General features: G+C 36.7%; 1 protein-coding gene across 9 annotated transcripts in view; it reads right to left on the bottom strand.

The window, feature by feature from the left end:
- Nucleotides 1–19,826, bottom strand: part of KIAA0586 (KIAA0586 ortholog) — a 117,645-nt gene that overhangs the window by 49,558 nt on the left and 48,261 nt on the right. For all 9 annotated transcript variants that reach the window (XM_057544076.1, XM_057544078.1, XM_057544079.1 and 6 more), the window contains 5 exons: nt 16,531–16,730; nt 5,595–5,754; nt 4,608–4,827; nt 3,768–4,021; nt 2,579–2,655 (listed from right to left, as the gene is read on the bottom strand). In XM_057544076.1, the coding sequence (XP_057400059.1) occupies nt 2,579–2,655; nt 3,768–4,021; nt 4,608–4,827; nt 5,595–5,754; nt 16,531–16,730 (911 nt within the window). The remainder of the gene's footprint in view (nt 1–2,578; nt 2,656–3,767; nt 4,022–4,607; nt 4,828–5,594; nt 5,755–16,530; nt 16,731–19,826) is intronic.

The raw sequence follows: 19,826 nt of genomic DNA, 5'->3' as shown, positions 1-19,826 counted from the left end.
ACAACTAAAAAATGGACAAAGTATGTGAAAAACTGCATTTCAAGACATGGAACATCAGGTAACAAAAGACAGCGATCCCTGAGAAATGAAAAACAAGTCAGAAGAACCCTATGCCTGCTCCAGCTTACTGTCTGTGAGTTCCCAGGCTGTGGCACAGGAGCCTAAGCTGAGAAGGTGGAGCTGAAACTCCAGGGAGGCCAAGACAGCTAGAGTTCATAAGACAGACTGCTAGAAAAGTGAAAGCTGCAGAGGGAGAAAACTCTGGAAATCTGCAGAAGATCCCCTTTGAGTGTTAAGCTGAGTACTACTCAGCAGATGCTTTGGAGACAATTACATGAGGCTGGAGGAACGAGCACCTGAGAAGGGATTGGATATAACAGTGCCTGATGCTCACACAGGGCCTGGATAATGGTTGTTCCCACTAGCCAGGCTGGAAAACCTCATTAACGAGGCACTGGGTAGAGTACATAGAACTGTCTTCTCTCCATAGCGGGGGATAAATAGCCCTAGATTGAGTACTGTTCTGGTACTGCCTAACAAATCTTAAAAGCAAGACTCAAAAGGGTAAAATTGTCTCTAAGTACTTAACCATGTCCTGAGCAAAGCTCAAAAATATTTATAGTAATATAAAACATAGAAGGAAAAAGTCTATGCAAAATTTTGGCAGATCCATTTAAACAGCTTTTCTTTTTTCTTTTTTAATTTATTTATTTTTGGCTGCATTGGGTCTTCATTGCTGAGCACAGGCTTCCTCTAGTTGCAGCGAGGGGGGGCTACTCTTCGTTGCGGTGCGTGGGCTTCTTGATGCGGTGGCTTCTCTTGTAGTGGAGCACAGGCTCTAGGCATGCGGGCTTCAGCAGTTGTGGCTCGTGGGCTCTAGAGCGCAGGCTCAGTAATTGTGGCACATGGACTTAGTTGCTCCGCGGCATGTGGGATCTTCCCGGACCAGGGCTCAAACCCGTGTCCCCTGCATTGGCAGGCGGATTCTTAACCATTGAGCCACCAGGGAAGCCCTAAACAGCTTTTCTTAAAGATTAAGATATAACTACCATATTATCCATCCATTCCACCCTAGATATTTGCCAGAGAGAAATGAAAGCATATGTCAATACAAAGACTTGTACACAAGTCTTCATAGCAGCTTTATTTGTAATAGCCCCCAACTGGAAATGAACCCAAATGTCCATCAACAGGTGAATAGGCAAATTGTGGCAAATCCATACAATAGAGCACTGCTCAGCAATAGTAAGGAATGAACTATGATACAAAGTATAACACAGATAAATCTCAAAATAATTATGCTGAGTTAAAGCAATCAGACCAAAAAAAAAAAAGACTGCATGCCACGTGATTCCATTTACATACATCTAGAAATGCAAACTAATCTATAGTTACAGAAAATAGATCAGTGGTTACTGGGAGAGGTATAGAGAATGAGAGGAATGATGAGAGAGATGAGAAGGAGGGATTACAAAAGGGCCTGAGGAAAGATTTGGGAGTGATGGATGATGAATATGTTCATTACATTAACTGTGGTAATGGCTTTACAGATATACACATATGTCAAAAATTATCAAATAAGTTTTTTTTTAAAGAGCAACAATAATAGCAATGCTTAGCAAAGGCTATGGATGAATGTAGATGAAAGTTGAGCACAACTACCCTTCCTTGCTTAGGTTGTTTGAAAACATAAAACATAAAGATTTCTATTCCTTAATAATTTTCAAAAGAAAATCCCTATTATCATTTCTGTATAGTATTTTTATATATAATATATTATACATGTTGATATATTATATATGTTAAGATATATATTTTTAAATGCGAATTTTTCTTCCATAAAGCTAGATAATAACTAGGAGTGTTAGTACCCTTGGGTCCTATTTCAGTATTTTTTTTTTTATTATTTTTTAAAATCTTTACTTATTTATTTATTTTGGCTGCGCCAGGTCTTAGTTGCGGCATGTGGACTTCTTAGTTGCGGCATGTGGACTTCTTAGTTGCGGCATGCGGACTCTTAGTTGCAGCATGCATGTGGGATCTAGTTCCCTGACCCCACAGTTCCCCAGGGATTGAACCCGGGCCCCCTGTATTGGGAGCACGGAGTCTTACCCACTGGACCACCAGGGAAGTCCCAGTATTTTTTTTTTAAAGCCACTAAATTCAATTATTTTTTAGCGTAAAGAATTATAATCACGATTAGGGATAAATTACAAACGTATTATAAGAGAGTTGGTTTCAACAGCTAAGGTCCTGCCTGAAACACCGTAAAGGCAACATATCCAGGTGACAATGTGCCTTGAGTTAGATTTTCATCACCTAATTACATTAACTGCATTTTTCAACTACTGGAGCCACAGGGGTTAACAACAGTTTTCTACTCATTCTCACAATTATGATAATGAAATGTATAAATATGATAATGACATGTGTAAGAAACCTTAAATTCCTTCATGGATATTTTATTAAATTTTATGACTATAACTCAAATATTTGAGAAGAAACCCTGATCAGTGGCAACAAGTTCATCAGAGTATTCTTCATCTCAGAATTCAATGTGGAGTCAATCACTTCTTACCATTTCAAGGGCATCATGCAGAGTACTGGATAAGCTATCATTTAGGTTTGTCAGATACAGTCCTTCATCTCCTAAAACTAGAAATTAAAATGCAAAAATTTGGAAAAAAGAAGAAACATAAATTTAGTAAATAATCTCACCATAAAGCCATAGAATATTACACTTAAAACTTATACAATAAAAATACTGGCAAAGTTCATAAATCATAATCCACAAGTTATTCAATCTCACTAGGCCTTTGAAAAGCACATTTTATAACAAAGATGAGATTTTTGTTTCACTTACCAGCTTGTCAGAAATTAAAAAGGGCTATTAAACATCAACTGTAACCATGAAATTAAAAAGACGCATTCCTATATACTACTGATATAATTAAAAACTGATTAAAATTAAAAACCAATTCACCTTTCTGGAGAGCATGTTGGCAATGTATTGCTATTTTATTTTATTTTTTTGGCCACGCCGTGTGGCTTGTGGGATTTTTTAGTTCCCCAAACAGGGACTGAACCCAGGCCCCTGGCAGTGAGAGCATGGAGTCCTAACCACTGGACCGCCAGGGAATTCCCTATGTATTGCTATTTTAAAGGTGCATACTCTGACTCAGCAATTCCACTTCTAGGCATGTATTCTAAGGAAGTTATCAGTTATGGAAGTTCACAAAGATAAGTAAATATATGTGCAAGGATGGTCAGTGGAGAGTTATGTATAGTATGAAAACACTGAAAACAATCTAAATCCCCACCACTATGGCACTGTTTTAGCAGACTACCCAGCCACTAAAAAAAAGAGGTAGGGCTATACATATTAATATAGAAAAATGTCTATAACATATTTAAGGTTAAAAAATTCAGATTTCAAAACAATATGTATAATATGATACTACTTAAAAGGTAAAAATATATATACATACAAATGTATTTAGGTGTCTATATATGCATAGAAAAAAAAAGACTGGAAGGGTATACCCCAAACTTTCAACAGTGATATTATTTCTGGAGGGTGGGATTTATGAGGGAGATTTTACATTCTGAGGTTAAGGTGTAGAAAAGTTAACTTGCAGAGTCCATATTCTTTCTACTATACCCTGTTAAATCTTGAAAATTAAGTAAAAACACTTTAGACAGAAAAGTATTACTTAGGAATTATCATACGCTAACCAGTGAAATCAATTGATACAAAATTAACTTACTCTTAGGAGCCACTTTTTGACCACAATTAAATAAAACCTCTCCTTCAGAGATGGGTCTATCTAAGGTTTCAGTTTCAGTGGCAGTAACGCTCAAGGTACTCTCCACTGTTGATGAATCTGAACTTGGCATCTGTATGGGGGAAGGGGCCTTGGGGCCAGCAGGAAGCGGCATAAGGGGAACTGGCTCTGGAGGTGCAGGCTGAGCAGGGAAGTCCATGCTCTCAGGTTCTTCATCCTTGGCCACAGACATTACACTAAGAAGAAAGAGACATAGTTTGAATGTATTACATCGGTGAAGGCCTATATTAATTTTTATATAAAAAATAGATTCAAAAGTACTATGTCTCCTTTAGACATATTTCTATATCAATATATAGATATATCTATATATTTCTATAATCTGAACTACTATAATTAGCCAACAAGATTTATTTTTCCAAAATCATCTTCATGCTTTAATCACAGACCATCTTGAAAGTTCTACCATCTCTAAAATAAATCTACATAGGGATATGTGGTAATATAAAAGTTAACTGATCATAGTAAATGAAGATTCACACTGGGGAAAAATCTTCTTCTCTTTTATTAACAATATTATAGATATCTTTATTTTAATCTGTTTCCCCCAAAATTTTATTTTAAAAGAAGAGAACTGAAAGTATAAATAAATCTGGTAAAAATTTTAAAAACATAAAATTTATGAAACTTCTTCCTACTAAAGTATAGATTAGCTTGTGGTTTATCAACCTTCATTTATCATTTCTGATGTTTTCAATGGGTCACCTAAGTCAACATAAGAAGAAATGTATAGTTACTAAAAATGAATATATTGTCATTTACATAGCTCTCGGGTGAAGTTCTTCTTGAAGAGAGCTGGGATTCTCTTCTTCCAGTGGCAGGTCTCCATTACTCCATGGCTTGGGAAGCTCTGGGCTTGGCATCTTCAATTTATCAACAGAAGTCTCTGACAAAGTTGGGGTAAGAGCTGCTGCGGGAGGAGGTGTAGTTGCAGGGGTAACGGTTGGAGTATTAACAAGTGTGATGGGAGGCATATTATTTCCTAAAGGTTTTTTGTAAAAGCAAAAAAAAGTCAATAAGAATTCCACAGGAAGGCAAGATACGTTGTTTAACATTTTGGCATACAAATAATGGCAACAAGAATTAATAATAATAATGATGGCCATTAATGGGAAAACTCCAAATTAATTTAGTAAAGTACAAAAAATAACCTTGAAAAGACATCACTTTCAACATCACCATGAACTTAAAATAGTCTGAATGTCTACTAGATTATATACTTTAAAAAGTGGTAACCAGGGCTTCCCTGGTGGCGCAGTGGTTGAGAATCTGCCTGCTAATGCAGGGGACATGGGTTCGAGCCCTGGCCTGGGAAGATCCCACATGCCGCGGAGCGACTAGGCCCGTGAGCCACAACTGCTGAGCCTGCGCGTCTGGAGCCTGTGCTCCGCAACGAGAGAGGCCCGCGCATCGCGATGAAGAGTGGCCCCCGCTTGCCACAACTGGAGAAAGCCCTCGCACAGAGACGAAGACCCAACACAGCCAAAATCAATCAATCAATCAATCAATCAAAAACATACGCATCTGATTCAAGATCCTCATTAAAAAAAAAAAAAAAAAAAAAAAAAAAAAAAAAAAAAAAAGTGGTAACCAACCCCTTAGTTTCCTTGTAAGAAAAAATGACTTAACTAGAACCTAGTAAGCAACAGGTATGTGTATACGAATCTATAAAGACTCATAAAACAAACCATGATATTTTATTTAATAGTTGCTAAAATTAAAACTGAGTTATAGAAATAAGGTTTCTACCTTCTTCAGCAAATATTTCTTTCATGGGAAAAGCTACATCATGATCTGAAACATAGGGAGAAGAATCCGGAGTTTTTACCCACACACGCTCCTCAGGAGGTGATGAAGGTGAGAGAGGAGGAGTTGGCTGTGGGGTAGCCACTGGGGTACACACTCTTGCCTGAAATAAATAAAACAAGATAAGTGGTGCTTACAATCCCCAAATAAGGGCAATTTGAAAACTAAAATGATCTCATTCAGAGTTACATAAAATTTAAATGGATGGGGGGGGGTGGAAATGGAGTCCTCTGTATTCTAGCTCTTGAACTTCTAGCTATTAGTTTCAAGACCGGCCTACAGAAAGCCTCCAGCAACTCAAACAGCTCTGCCTCTGAACTAGGCCCCCTTATCTAATATAGAGAGGAAGATTAAACAGACAGCTGAAGATCAAACCCAAACACAAGCTGGGTAGACCATGTGACAGAAAGAGGGCATTTTAACTAATTGACAAGACATCAAAAATCACTTTTCAGTACAAAAGAACAAAGCTTATGAAAAGCAATGGAAGGATAAGAAAAAGTAGGGGGGATAAAAGGAACCCAATGTAGAGATGGAAAGCCCTGGGGAAGAAAAAAGCAAACATTTTAAAATCAATTTGTTAAACAGGTAATTCAAACGATTCAAACTTCAAAAGGATGATGGTGAAAATTAACTCTCCTTTCCTACCCATGTCCTATCTACTTAGTTCCTTTCCTCAGAATTATCAAATACAATCTTAAGTCATTTTTTTAATGTCCAGAATACTCTATTTTTTAAAATTTTTATACAATTTTTAAAGGTTACACTAGGTTTACAGTTATTACAAAACGTTGGTTATATTCCTACTTAAAATTTTTTTTATTGAAGTATAGTTGATTTACAATGTTGTGTTAGTTTCAGGTGTACAGCAAAGTGATTCAGTTATATATATGCATACATATATTTTTTTTTTTCAGATTCTTTTCCACTATAGGTTATCACAAGATATTGAATATAGTTCCCTGTGCTATACAGTAGGTCCTTGTTGCTTATCTATTTTATATATAGTAGTTTATATAAACTACTAATTTGCTAATCCCAAACTCCTAATTTATCCCTTCCCTACCTCTCCCCTAGGTAACCATAAGTTTATTTTCTATGTTTGTGAGTCTTTCTGTTTGGTAAATAAGTTCATTTGTATCATTTTTTTAGAATCCACATATAAATGATATTGTATGATATTAGTCTTTCTCTGTCTGCCTTAGATAATCTCTAGGTCCATCCAGGTTGCTACAAATGGCAAAATTTCATTCTTTTTTATGGCTCAGTAGTGTTCCATTGTGTGTGTGTGTGTGTGTGTGTGTGTGTGTGTGTGTGTATACACCACATCTTCTTTATCCATTCATCTGCTGATGGACACTTAGGTTGCTCCTATAAGCTGGCAACTGTAAGTTACGCTGCTGTGAAGGTTGGGGTGCATGTATCTTTTCAAATTAGTGTCTTTGGTTTTTTTGGATATATACCCAGGAGTGGGATTGCTGGGTCATATGGTAATTCTATTTTTAGTTTTTTGAGACTTAAGTCATTTCATATGTGTATCGATTTTCTATAGAATAAATTCCCAGAAGTGAGACTGCTTGGTTAAAGGTCTAATTGCATTCTTAACTTGAATACATATTGCCAAATTTCCCTCTACATGGTTATATTATTTTATCAATGCAATAACACCAGAAGGTATGAGAATTCCCATTTCCCAAAGGTTTGCTGAACAATGGTGTAATCAAACTGTTAGAGTGTTACCAATTTGATCAGTAAAAATGGATTCAATGATTTTTTTCTTCTCACTATCAGTGAGACTGACCATCTTTTTGTATGTATGTGGGCCATTTGTATTTCCTTTTTGTGTGTGAACTGTCTGGACATGTCTTTTCCTCATTTTTCTATTTGTCCTTTTTTCTCTTTCTAAAACATATTTTTATAGTGGGGTGACTGGTCTTTATTCCGTATTATGAGTTGCAAAGAGATATACAATTTAAAAACCATGAAGCATATTAGAAATTCTATAGCATTGCTTAATTATTAGCATATTCTTAGCTTTGCTTTTTAAGTGAAAGAAATATACTATGTTTTATTCTTCTTGACTGCATAAACCTATAGCCTAAGACTGCTGTTTTCAAATATAATGCTACTGGCTCATCATCATGAGAGGATTTAAAGGTATCCTACTAGTCTTGGTAATGGGTAATAATGATAAACAATTAGGTACCGGAGGAGATTAACCAAGATGGCGGAGTAGAAGGACGTGCTCTCACTCCCTCTTGCGAGAGCACCAGAATCACAACTGGCTGCTGGACAATCATTGACAGGAAGACCCTGGACTTCACCAAGGAGGATACCCCACGTCCAAGGACAGAGGAGAAGCCACAGTGAGACAGTAGGAGGGGCGCAATCAGAGTAAAATTAAATCCCATAACTGCTGGGTGGGTGACTCACAGACTGGCGAACACTTATACCACAGAAGTCCACCCACTGGAGTGAAGGTTCTGAGCCCCACGTCAGGCTTCCCAACCTGGGGGTCCGGCAACGGGAGGAGGAATTCCTAGAGAATCAGACTTTGAAGTCTAGTGGGAATTGATTGCAGGACTGTGACAGGACTGGGGGAAACAGAGACCCCACTCTTGGAGGGCACACACAAAGTAATGTGTGCATCGGGACCCAGGGGAAGGAGCAGTGACCCTGGGGGAAACTGAACCAGACGTACCTGCTGGTGTTGGGGGGTCTCCTGCAGAGGCAAGTGGTGGCTCTATTTCACCGTGGGGATAAGGACACTGGCAGCAGAGGTCCTGGGAAGTTCTCCTTGGCGTGAGCCCTCCCAGAGTCTCCCATTAACCCCACCAAAGAGCACGGGTAGGCTCCAGTGTTGGGTTGCCTCAGGCAAAACAACCAACAGGGAGGGAACCCAGCCCCACCCATCAACAGTCAAGTGGATTAAGGTTTTACTGAGCTCTGACCGCCACAGCAACAGGGAGGGAACCCAGCCCCACCCATCAACAGTCAAGTGGATTAAGGTTTTACTGAGCTCTGACCACCACAGCAACAGTCAGCTCTACCCACCACCAGAGCCTCCCATCAAGCCTCTTAGATAGCCTCAAACACCAGAGGGCAGACAGCAGAAGCAAGAAAAACTACAATCCTGCAGCCTGTGGACCAAAAACCACAGTTACAGAAAGACAGAGAAGATGAAAAGGCAGAGGGCTATGTACCAGATGAAGGAACAAGAAAAAACCCCAGAAAAACAACTAAATGAAGTGGAGATAGGCAACCTTCCAGAAAAAGAATTCAGAATAATGATAGTGAAGATGATCCAGGACCTCGGAATAAGAATGGAGGCAAAGATTGAGAAGATGCAAGAAATGATTAACAAAGACCTAGAAGAATTAAAGAACAAACAAACAGAGATGACCAATACAATAACTGAAATGAAAACTACCCTAGAAGGAATCAATAGCAGAATAACTGAGGCAGAAGAACGGATAAGTGACCTGGAAGACAGAATGGTGGAATTCACTGCTGCGGAACAGACTAAAGAAAAAAGAATGAAAAGAATTGAAGACAGCCTAAGAGACCTCTGGGACAACATTAAACGCAACAACATTCGCATTATAGGGGTCCCAGAAGGAGAAGAGAGAGAGAAAGGACCAGAGAAAATATTTGAAGAGATTATAGTCGAAAACTTCCCTAACATGGGAAAGGAAATAGCCACCCAAGTCCAGGAAGCGCAGAGAGTCCCATACAGAATAAACCCAAGGAGAAACATGCCGAGACACATAGCAATCAAAGTGGCAAAAATTAAAGACAAAGAAAAATTACTGAAAGCAGCAAGGGAAAAACGACAAATACCATACAAGGGAACTCCCATAAGGTTAACAGCTGATTTCTCAGCAGAAACTCTGCAAGCCAGAAGGGAGTGGCATGATATACTTAAAGTGATGAAAGGGAAGAACCTACAACCAAGATTACTCTACCCAGCAAGGATCTCATTTAGATTTGATGGAGAAATCAAAAGCTTTACAGACAAGCAAAAGCTAAGAGAATTCAGCACCACCAAACCAGCTCTACAACAAATGCTAAAGGAACTTCTCTAAGTGGGAAACACAAGAGAAGAAAAGGACCTACAAAAACAAACCCAAAACAATTAAGAAAATGGTCATAGGAACATACATATCGATAATTACCTTAAACGTGAATGGATTAAATGCCCCAACCAAAAGACATAGACTGGCTGAATGGATACAAAAACAAGACCCATATATATGCTGTCTACAAGAGACCCACTTCAGACCTAGGGACACATACAGACTGAAAGTGAGGGGATGGAAAAAGATATTCCATGCAAATGGAAATCAAAAGAAAGCTGGAGTAGCTATACTCATATCAGATAAAATAGACTTTAAAATAAAGAATGTTACAAGAGACAAGGAAGGACACTACATAATGATCCAGGGATCAATCCAAGAAGAAGATATAACAATTATAAATATATATGCACCCAACATAGGAGCACCTCAATACATAAGGCAACTGCTAACAGCTATGAAAGAGGAAATCGACAGTAACACAATAATAGTGGGGGACTTTAACACCTCACTTACACCAATGGACAGATCATCCAAAATGAAAATAAATAAGGAAACAGAAGCTTTAAATGACACAATAGACCAGATAGATTTAATTGATATATATAGGACATTCCATCCAAAAACAGCAGATTACACGTTCTTCTCAAAAACAGCAGATTACACTTTCTTCTCAAGTGCACACGGAACATTCTCCAGGATAGATCACATCTTGGGTCACAAATCAAGCCTCAGTAAATTTAAGAAAATTGAAATCATATCAAGCATCTTTTCTGACCACAACGCTATGAGATTAGAAATGAATTACAGGGAAAAAAACGTAAAAAAGACAAACACATGGAGGCTAAACAATACGTTACTAAATAACCAAGAGATCACTGAAGAAATCAAACAGGAAATAAAAAAATACCTAGAGACAAATGACAATGAAAACACGACGACCCAAAACCTATGGGATGCAGCAAAAGCAGTTCTAAGAGGGAAGTTTATAGCTATACAAGCCTACCTAAAGAAACAAGAAAAATCTCAAGTAAACAATCTAACCTTACACCTAAAGAAACTAGAGAAAGAAGAACAAACAAAACCCAAAGTTAGCAGAAGGAAAGAAATCATAAAGATCAGAGCAGAAATAAATGAAATAGAAACAAAGAAAACAATAGCAAAGATCAATAAAACTAAAAGTTGGTTCTTTGAGAAGATAAACAAAATTGATAAGCCATTAGCCAGACTCATCAAGAAAAAGAGGGAGAGGACTCAAATCAATAAAATCAGAAATGAAAAAGGAGAAGTTACAACAGACACCGCAGAAATACAAAACATCCTAAGAGACTACTACAAGCAACTTTATGCCAATAAAATGGACAACCTGGAGGAAATGGACAAATTCTTAGAAAGGTATAACCTTCCAAGACTGAATCAGGAAGAAACAGAAAATATGAACAGACCAATCACAAGTAATGAAATTGAAACTGTGATTAAAAATCTTCCAACAAACAAAAGTCCAGGACCAGATGGCTTCACAGGTGAATTCTATCAAACATTTAGAGAAGAGCTAACACCCATCCTTCTCAAACTCTTCCAAAAAATTGCAGAGGAAGGAACACTCCCAAACTCATTCTATGAGGCCACCATCACCCTGATACCAAAACCAGACAAAGACACTACAAAAAAAGAAAATTACAGACCAATATCACTGATGAATATAGATGCAAAAATCCTCAACAAAATACTAGCAAACAGAATCCAACAACACATTAAAAGGATCATACACCACGATCAAGTGGGATTTATCCCAGGGATGCAAGGATTCTTCAATATACGCAAATCAATCAATGTGATACACCATATTAACAAATTGAAGAATAAAAACCATATGATCATCTCAATAGATGCAGAAAAAGCTTTTGACAAAATTCAACACCCATTTATGATAAAAACTCTCCAGAAAGTGGGCATAGAGGGAACCTACCTCAACATAATAAAGGCCATATATGACAAACCCACAGCAAACATCATTCTCAATGGTGAAAAACTGAAAGCATTTCCTCTAAGATCAGGAACGAGACAAGGATGTCCACTCTCACCACTATTATTCAACATAGTTCTGGAAGTCCTAGCCACGGCAATCAGAGAAGAAAAAGAAATAAAAGGAATACAAATTGGAAAAGAAGAAGTAAAGCTGTCACTGTTTGCGAATGACATGATACTATACATAGAGAATCCTAAAACTGCCACCAGAAAACTGCAAGAGCTAATTAATGAATATGGTAAAGTTGCAGGTTACAAAATTAATGCACAGAAATCTCTTGCATTCCTATACACTAATGATGAAAAATCTGAAAGAGAAATTATGGAAACACTCCCATTTACCATTGCAACAAAAAGAATAAAATACCTAGGAATAAACCTACCTAGGGAGACCAAGACCTGTATGCAGAAAACTATAAGACACTGATGAAAGAAATTAAAGATGATACCAACAGATGGAGAGATATACCATGTTCTTGGATTGGAAGAATCAACATTGTGAAAATGAGTATACTACCCAAAGCAATCTACAGATTCAATGCAATCCCTATCAAATTACCAATGGCATTTTTTATGGAGCTAGAACAAATCATCTTAAAATTTGTATGGAGACACAAAAGACCCCAAATAGCCAAAGGAGTCTTGAGGCAAAAAAATGGAGCTGGAGGAATCAGACTCCCTGACTTCAGACTATACTACAAAGCTACAGTAATCCAGACAATATGGTACTGGCACAAAAACAGAAACATAGATCAATGGAACAAGATAGAAAGCCCAGAGATTAACCCACGCACCTATGGTCTACTAATCTATGACAAAGGAGGCAAAGATATACAATGGAGAAAAGACAGTCTCTTCAATAAGTGGTGCTGGGAAAACTGGACAGCTACATGTAAAAGAATGAAATTAGAATACTCCCTAACACCATACACAAAAATAAACTCAAAATGGATTAGAGACCTAAATATAAGACTGGACACTATAAAACTCTTAGAGGAAAACATAGGAAGAACACTCTTTGACATAAATCACAGCAAGATCTTTTTTGATCCACCTCCTAGAGTAATGGAAATAAAAACAAAAATAAACAAGTGGGACCTAATGAAACTTCAAAGCTTTTGCACAGCAAAGGAAACCATAAACAAGACGAAAAGACAACCCTCAGAATGGGAGAAAATATTTGCAAATGAATCAACGGACAAAGGATTAATCTCCAAAATATATAAACAGCTCATTCAGCTCAATATCAAAGAAACAAACACCCCAATCCAAAAATGGGCAGAAGACCTAAATAGACATTTCTCCAAAGAAGACATACAGACGGCCACGAAGCACATGAAAAGATGCTCAACATCACTAATTATTAGAGAAATGCAAATCAAAACTACAATGAGGTATCACCTCACTCCTGTTAGAATGGGCATCATCAGAAAATCTACAAACAACAAATGCTGGAGAGGGTGTGGAGAAAAGGGAACCCTCTTGCACTGTTGGTGGGAATGTAAATTGATACAGCCACTGTGGAGAACAATATGGAGGTTCCTTAAAAAACTAAAAATAGAATTACCATATGACCCAGCAATCCCACTACTGGGCATATACCCAGAGAAAACCGTAATTCAAAAAGACACATGCACCCGAATGTTCATTGCAGCACTATTTACAATAGCCAGGTCATGGAAGCAACCTAAATGCCCATCAACAGACGAATGGTTAAAGAAGATGTGGTACATATATACAATGGAATATTACTCAGCCATAAAAAGGAACGAAATTGAGTCATTTGTTGAGACGTGGATGGATCTAGACACTGTCATACAGAGTGAAGTAAGTCAGAAAGAGAAAAACAAATATCGTATATTAATGCATGTATGTGGAACCTAGAAAATTGGTACAGATGAGCCAGTTTGCAGGGCAGAAGTTGAGACACAGATGTAGAGAATGGACATATGGACACCAAGGGGGGAAAACTGCGGTGAGGTGGGGATGGTTGTGTGCTGAATTGGGCGATTGGGATTGACATGTATACACTGATGTGTATAAAACTGATGCCTAATAAGAACCTGCAGTATAAAAAAACAAACAAAACAACTAATACTAAACTTTCATTGGGTTATTTGTATGGAAATATGTTAATATAAATGTTTCAGACATTACATGAAATTTCTAAAAATCTTATATTTGTATTTGTATGGAAATATGTTAATATAAATGTTTCAGACATTACAGGAAACTTCTAAAAATCTTATATGTTCTGGTATAATGTTACAAGTAATAATCCTAGTTATTACTTTAAAATGTATATCTCAGAAATAACTAATTTTCTTGTCAACTGCATTATTATGAACTTTCATCAAATCTTTAACCATGGTCATTTTTAAGTCTTTTGTCATTTACAGACAGTTCTGGGTGTACTCTGATGATTTTGCAAATATGTTCCTATAAAAGGGTTTCATCTTCAAGAAATTCATGGAAAAGACTCTGACAAGTACAGGTTTCTGGTAACTGATTGTACTGCTGAACTGAATGAATAAGCATTTTCAGAACTCTAATGAAAAACTGATGAACTCATAAAAGTGCTAACAAAAGATCAAGATGAAAAAAAAAATTAATTACATGGGACTGAGTGAACTGATGAGGATGAGTATAATTTTTGTGACTTTCTGTCTGAATTAAAAAAAAAAAAATCCCACAAGGACTCAGAGGCAAAGAATATACAAATCAATTTTCACTGCAAAGTAAAGGAGCTGTTACAGTGGAGGATTACTGGACTGAATGTCAATATTATGACATAGTATGAGTGTGTTTCATGTTTGGTAATTGCAATCATTGTTGCTTTTGTTGTGGTCATCCATGTACAATGCTTGGTGTCAGTCTATTTATCTCTTGTAAAAATAAAATACAGTGTGTGTGTGTGGAAAAAAAAAAATAAAGCCAAAAGACATGATGAGATCAAAAAAAAAAAATTTAGTTTGATAATGGTAGCTGATAAAATAAATAGGAGTATGATTCAAAAACAAAAAAAAACAAAAAAAAACAAAAAAAAAAACAATTAGGTACCGAGTATTTACCAAGTTCCAGGCCCTAGCTTAAGCTCTTTCATGTATCATCTTATTGAATCTTCCACAAAATCTTCTATGATGGCTCACAAGATACAGTATCATAAAGACGTCAATTCTCCTCAAATTAAACCAATCAAAACTGAATTAATTCCCCCCAAAATCCCAACAAAATATTTTATAGAACTTGAAAATTAATTTTAAAACATATATCGAAGATGAAAAGGCCAAAAAAAGCCAAGACAATTCTGAAGATAAGGAACAATATGGCAATGGGGGAGGGGAACTTGGCCTCCTTAATATTTGAAAAGCAGATTTTGGTAAAGCCGTCATCATTTAAACTCTGAGTATTTTATCTCTAGTATACAGACAAGACTAAAGTAACAGAGCTGAGGGTTCAAATTCAGAACTTCCCAACTCCAGAGTCCATGCTCTTAACAATTACATTTATTTCCTATTTATACTGATTTTTCTACATTTTCTCATTAAATCACCCTTATGAAAATATCTGAAATATATGGGCAGAAGACAAACCAAAGTTAATTAGCATAGAGATAACCATAACTCTGATACTGGCATGCATTACCAATGAGCTAATAAATAAAGCACAGAACAAAAGTATGTACCAAATCTCTGGCACACTAATCACACTACACCAATTACATTACACCAATCTCCATAAAATTCAAATATGTAACTTTATGTTTATACCTCAAATGAGTCAGTTTAAATGTTTCACCTATATAAAATGATGTTTTTATGATCGACAGGATCAGAATTGACCATGAAGTTTTAAACAGTTGGTAATACAGAGTACATTCTGGTTTTGTATAATTTCTTTTTCTTTTTCTTTTTAGTTTTTTAAAATTTTCATACAATTTTTAAAGGTTACATTCCATTTACAGTTATTACAAAATATTGGCTCTACTCCCTGTGTTGTACAGTACATCCTTGAGCCTATCTTACAGCCAATAGTTTGCACTTTCCACTGCCCCACCCCTATATTGCTCCTCCCCCCCTCCACTGGTAGTGGTTTTGTATAATTTCATGTTGCTATAATAAATTAGAAACTCTAACATAGAAAGGCTGATTAAACAAACAATAACAAAAATGCCTAAAATATACTTTCTTTTAAAGATTAAAAATATCACTTAACATAAGAACCAAAAGCAGTACATGTGATTGTTAGCTATAGCTTGAATTTTAAAAAAATTAGCTATAAGGATATTCTTGGAACAACTGGGGAAATTCAAATATAGACTCTATATTATATAGTATTAACATATCAATGTTAAATATGGAGAGCAATATAATGGTATTTTGGTTATGTAATAAAGAATCGTGTTCTTAGGAGATATTGCTGATGCTTTTAGAAGTGTCATGGTATCTGCAACTTTCAAATGATTTTTAAAGCATATATAATAAACAACATATAAAGACAGATAAAGAAAATGTGTCGAAATGTTATCAACTGGTAAATGTAGGTAAAGTGTACAAGATGTTCATTGTATCATACTTTCAACTTTCTATAGATTTTAAAGTTTTTAAAATAAAATGCTGGGGGAACTGTTATTGTAATCAAAGCCACAAGAAACCAATCTCTACCACAAACTATGATCTTATGACCCAATTTAAAATCTGTCCATTTTACTGTTCTTTAACAAAGGTATCAAAAATTCCCCAGGACTCCAAGTCAAGAAGGAGAGTCACACTTACCGGCAAGTGTGTCTTGCTTATTGAAACATCCCCAGAAACACTTGTAACAACAGGACCTGGCTTCTTTGCTTCTCTGTCACCCAGCAAGATGGCAATGGTTTCAGCAAGAGCTTCATTCACAAAATGCCTAATAATGTCTGAATTCACAGGAACCCCGGCATCAACAAAAAGCTGGAGGGCACCACTGCTTGTTCCTTCCACTAAAAAATGAAAGAATTTCAGAGTAAGTGTGCAAGAAACATGCTTGCATTCTAAGCCTTAATTCTTAAAATTTTAGAGATGCGAGCATATGTGTATGAGATGGTGTGAGGAGGAACAAAATGAAAATACAAAATCTACTTATTGTGACAGAGAATAAGATGGTAACTCACATAATGAACATCCTCTCTAAACAAACTAAAAAGGGAAGGAAAACATCCAGATGAAAATTTACTTATATGGCCTCTTCCCTACCACTACAAAATTTAGTGATAAAAAGGATTTGCAGGGACTTCCCTGGTGGTCCAGTGGTTAACATTCCATGCTCCCACTGCAGGGGGCACGGGTTCAATCCCTGGTCAGGGAACTAAGATTCTGCATGCCGTGTGGCACGCCCCACCCCCGCGAAAAATAAGATTTGTATCCACATTGAATGTTTTCATCTGAAAACAATCCACATTTCCAAGAGTAGGGCATCAGGAAACCCTGTGATAGATCTTGGCAAAACACAGGGACACAATGACTGTGGGGGGATTTTAGAGAAATGGCAGCTTCTTCATAAATATGAAGACAAATCTTATTTCCGTCTAGTTTCAGATACTTCAGTTACTAACATTACAGGCTAATCCTCCTCAAACTTTTAGAGTAGTTTAGGTGCTCGATGTCAGCAGCTCTATAGGTATATTAATTTTCCAAATGGGTTGTACTTTTCACTTGTGTGAATGTACATAAAATTCAGTAAAACTTCCTAAACAGACTTTATTAGGCTTAAAGTGGTTATATTTCTAAAGCTCTGTGTGGATAACATGTAAACAGTGATCTATACAACTTGATGGAGACATGACCTCTCCAAAGAGTACTCCTTAATTAGTACAACTATGGTGGCATTACCCAGAATTCCCTAAAAGGTAGGTACAGGTGTCTTGGGATCACTTGTTGAGAGATAAGTAATAGCAATTTACTCTGGAGCTCCATAGCAAAGACTATCACAATCCCAAATTTATATTCAACAGTATATATCAACACATCTCCCTTTTTAGTTCCCATAATTCATTGTTTTGGCATGACCAAAAATCAGAATATCTCTGTTATAAAACCCAGAAGCCATACCCAGACATAGGCAAAACAAAAGCAAACACACATGCTTTTAAAGAAAAGGGAACAGGATCTAAATACCCTCTTTATTAGACCATCTTTCCTTAAGGCTACAAAGCCTGAATTAGTCTCACTGAAACCACCACCTGACCCATGTGAAGGACTGCTAAGAGGACTACCACTAGCCCTGCTTTGCGCTAGCAGGAGAGACTGGTGGAGAATCCAAACACTCCAAAATATGCCATCCAGGTGTATGACCTAGCAATGAAGAAAAAAGCATCTGGCAGTTTGGACAGTATCCATCATAAACCGGACAAATCTCTGGAGACACTTGTTTGTTTTCCTGGACTGGTCTCCTTGTCTTGGGACTGCTGAATACCATCTCCACAACCAGAATTTTGACCAAAAGCTACAGAAGTTCGACTATCTGTTTCTCCAAGGCATATTTCATGGTCCTTTGCCTTCTCTTTAGCTTCTAGTTCTTTTTTATTCCAGTTTCACTTGGTATTTTCCATCTGTTCCTTTTTCAACAGATTTTGAAATAGTCTCAGAGCAATTATTTGGATGAACTGGTTTTGGTTTTCTTTTGGATTTGTATTCCTAGATGTCTTCTTCTGAAAAAGTATCTTCTAACATGACAAAATGATTTTATCATTAAAGAAGCACTAATCTTAAGTTAAATAAATTTCCTCATAACTTTGTTGGTCATTTTATTCCTTCCTTCAAAAAATGAGAAGATGAAAGAAAACCTGGGATAGTAGCAGTGGAAGAGGCATTTGAGTTACTAAATAGGAAGAATTCATCAAATATAAGAATAAATTGTATGGAGCCAGGACATCGGACGTGGCTGGGTGTGGACTGAGGAAGACCAAGGAAAACAAAGTAGAACAAGCGATACTCCAAGGCTTTGGAAACTGGGCACTTGGAAAATAGTGGTATCATTAACAGAAACAGAAACAAAGGAGGAATAAGGTTGGTTAGAAAAATGAGATGCATTCTGGACACACCAAGTTTGGTATGCCAGTGGAGCATCAAGGAAAATATTCATCAACAGGCAAAACTGCAAGTTTACAGCTTAAATGTGTGGCTTAGGGGTCATCAACTGACATGGGATAACTAATGCCAAGAAGAGACTAGAAAAACAGAAAAGAAAGAGGGCAGGGGACAGAAGCTTGAGGGAAATTTTTTATTCAAGTAGCAAAAAGAAAAAAAGAAAAAGATGAGGAAATGAGGTCCTAAAGAAATTAAAAAGGAGAAGAACAAGAGAATGAATTCTAAGAAACCAAAACCAGTAGAACATTTTAATAATTAGAGGTAGTCAACAATGCCCATACCAGAGCCTTCTAGGAGAATAAGGATTTGAAAAAAGGTTATCTCTGAGAACCAAATGCTGTAAGAGAGGAATTTCATTAACGAGAAGGAAGAAGAAACCAGCTCATAACAACTAAAGAGAAAGTGAGAATGAGAAAGTAAAGCAGTAAATATAGACTCTAATGTCTAGGATTTAGGCAGTTAAGGGGTAGTAAGGAGGAAGAGGAGGTTATTCCGGACTGGAAAGAAGTGGAAAAAAATAGAGATAACGATATATAGGAATGTTAAAAAAAAAAAAGAGCTAGAAAGCTGGAGAACTTATACCATCCAATTTCAAGACTTATTTTTAAATAACAATAATCAAGAAGTGCGGCATTGATGTAAAAACAGACTTGTAGATCAATGGGACCAAACAGCAAGTCCAGAAACAGATCCACACATATATAATAGCCAGATGATTTCCAACAAAGGTGTCAAAGCAATTCAGCAGGAGAAAGGATAATCCTTTCAACAAATAACGCTAGAAAAATTGGATATCCATACACACACAAAAAATCTTGATCTTTACTTCACACCACATACAAAAATTAACTCAAAACATACCATAGACCTAAATTTATAATCTAAAACCATAAGGCTTCTAGAAGAAAACATAGGAAAAAATCTTAATGATGTTGGGCAAAGATTTCATA

Source organism: Balaenoptera acutorostrata, chromosome 3, assembly GCF_949987535.1.
Source record: "Balaenoptera acutorostrata chromosome 3, mBalAcu1.1, whole genome shotgun sequence".
Taxonomy (NCBI): domain Eukaryota; kingdom Metazoa; phylum Chordata; class Mammalia; order Artiodactyla; family Balaenopteridae; genus Balaenoptera; species Balaenoptera acutorostrata.
This window is presented reverse-complemented; position numbering and strand designations above follow the sequence as displayed.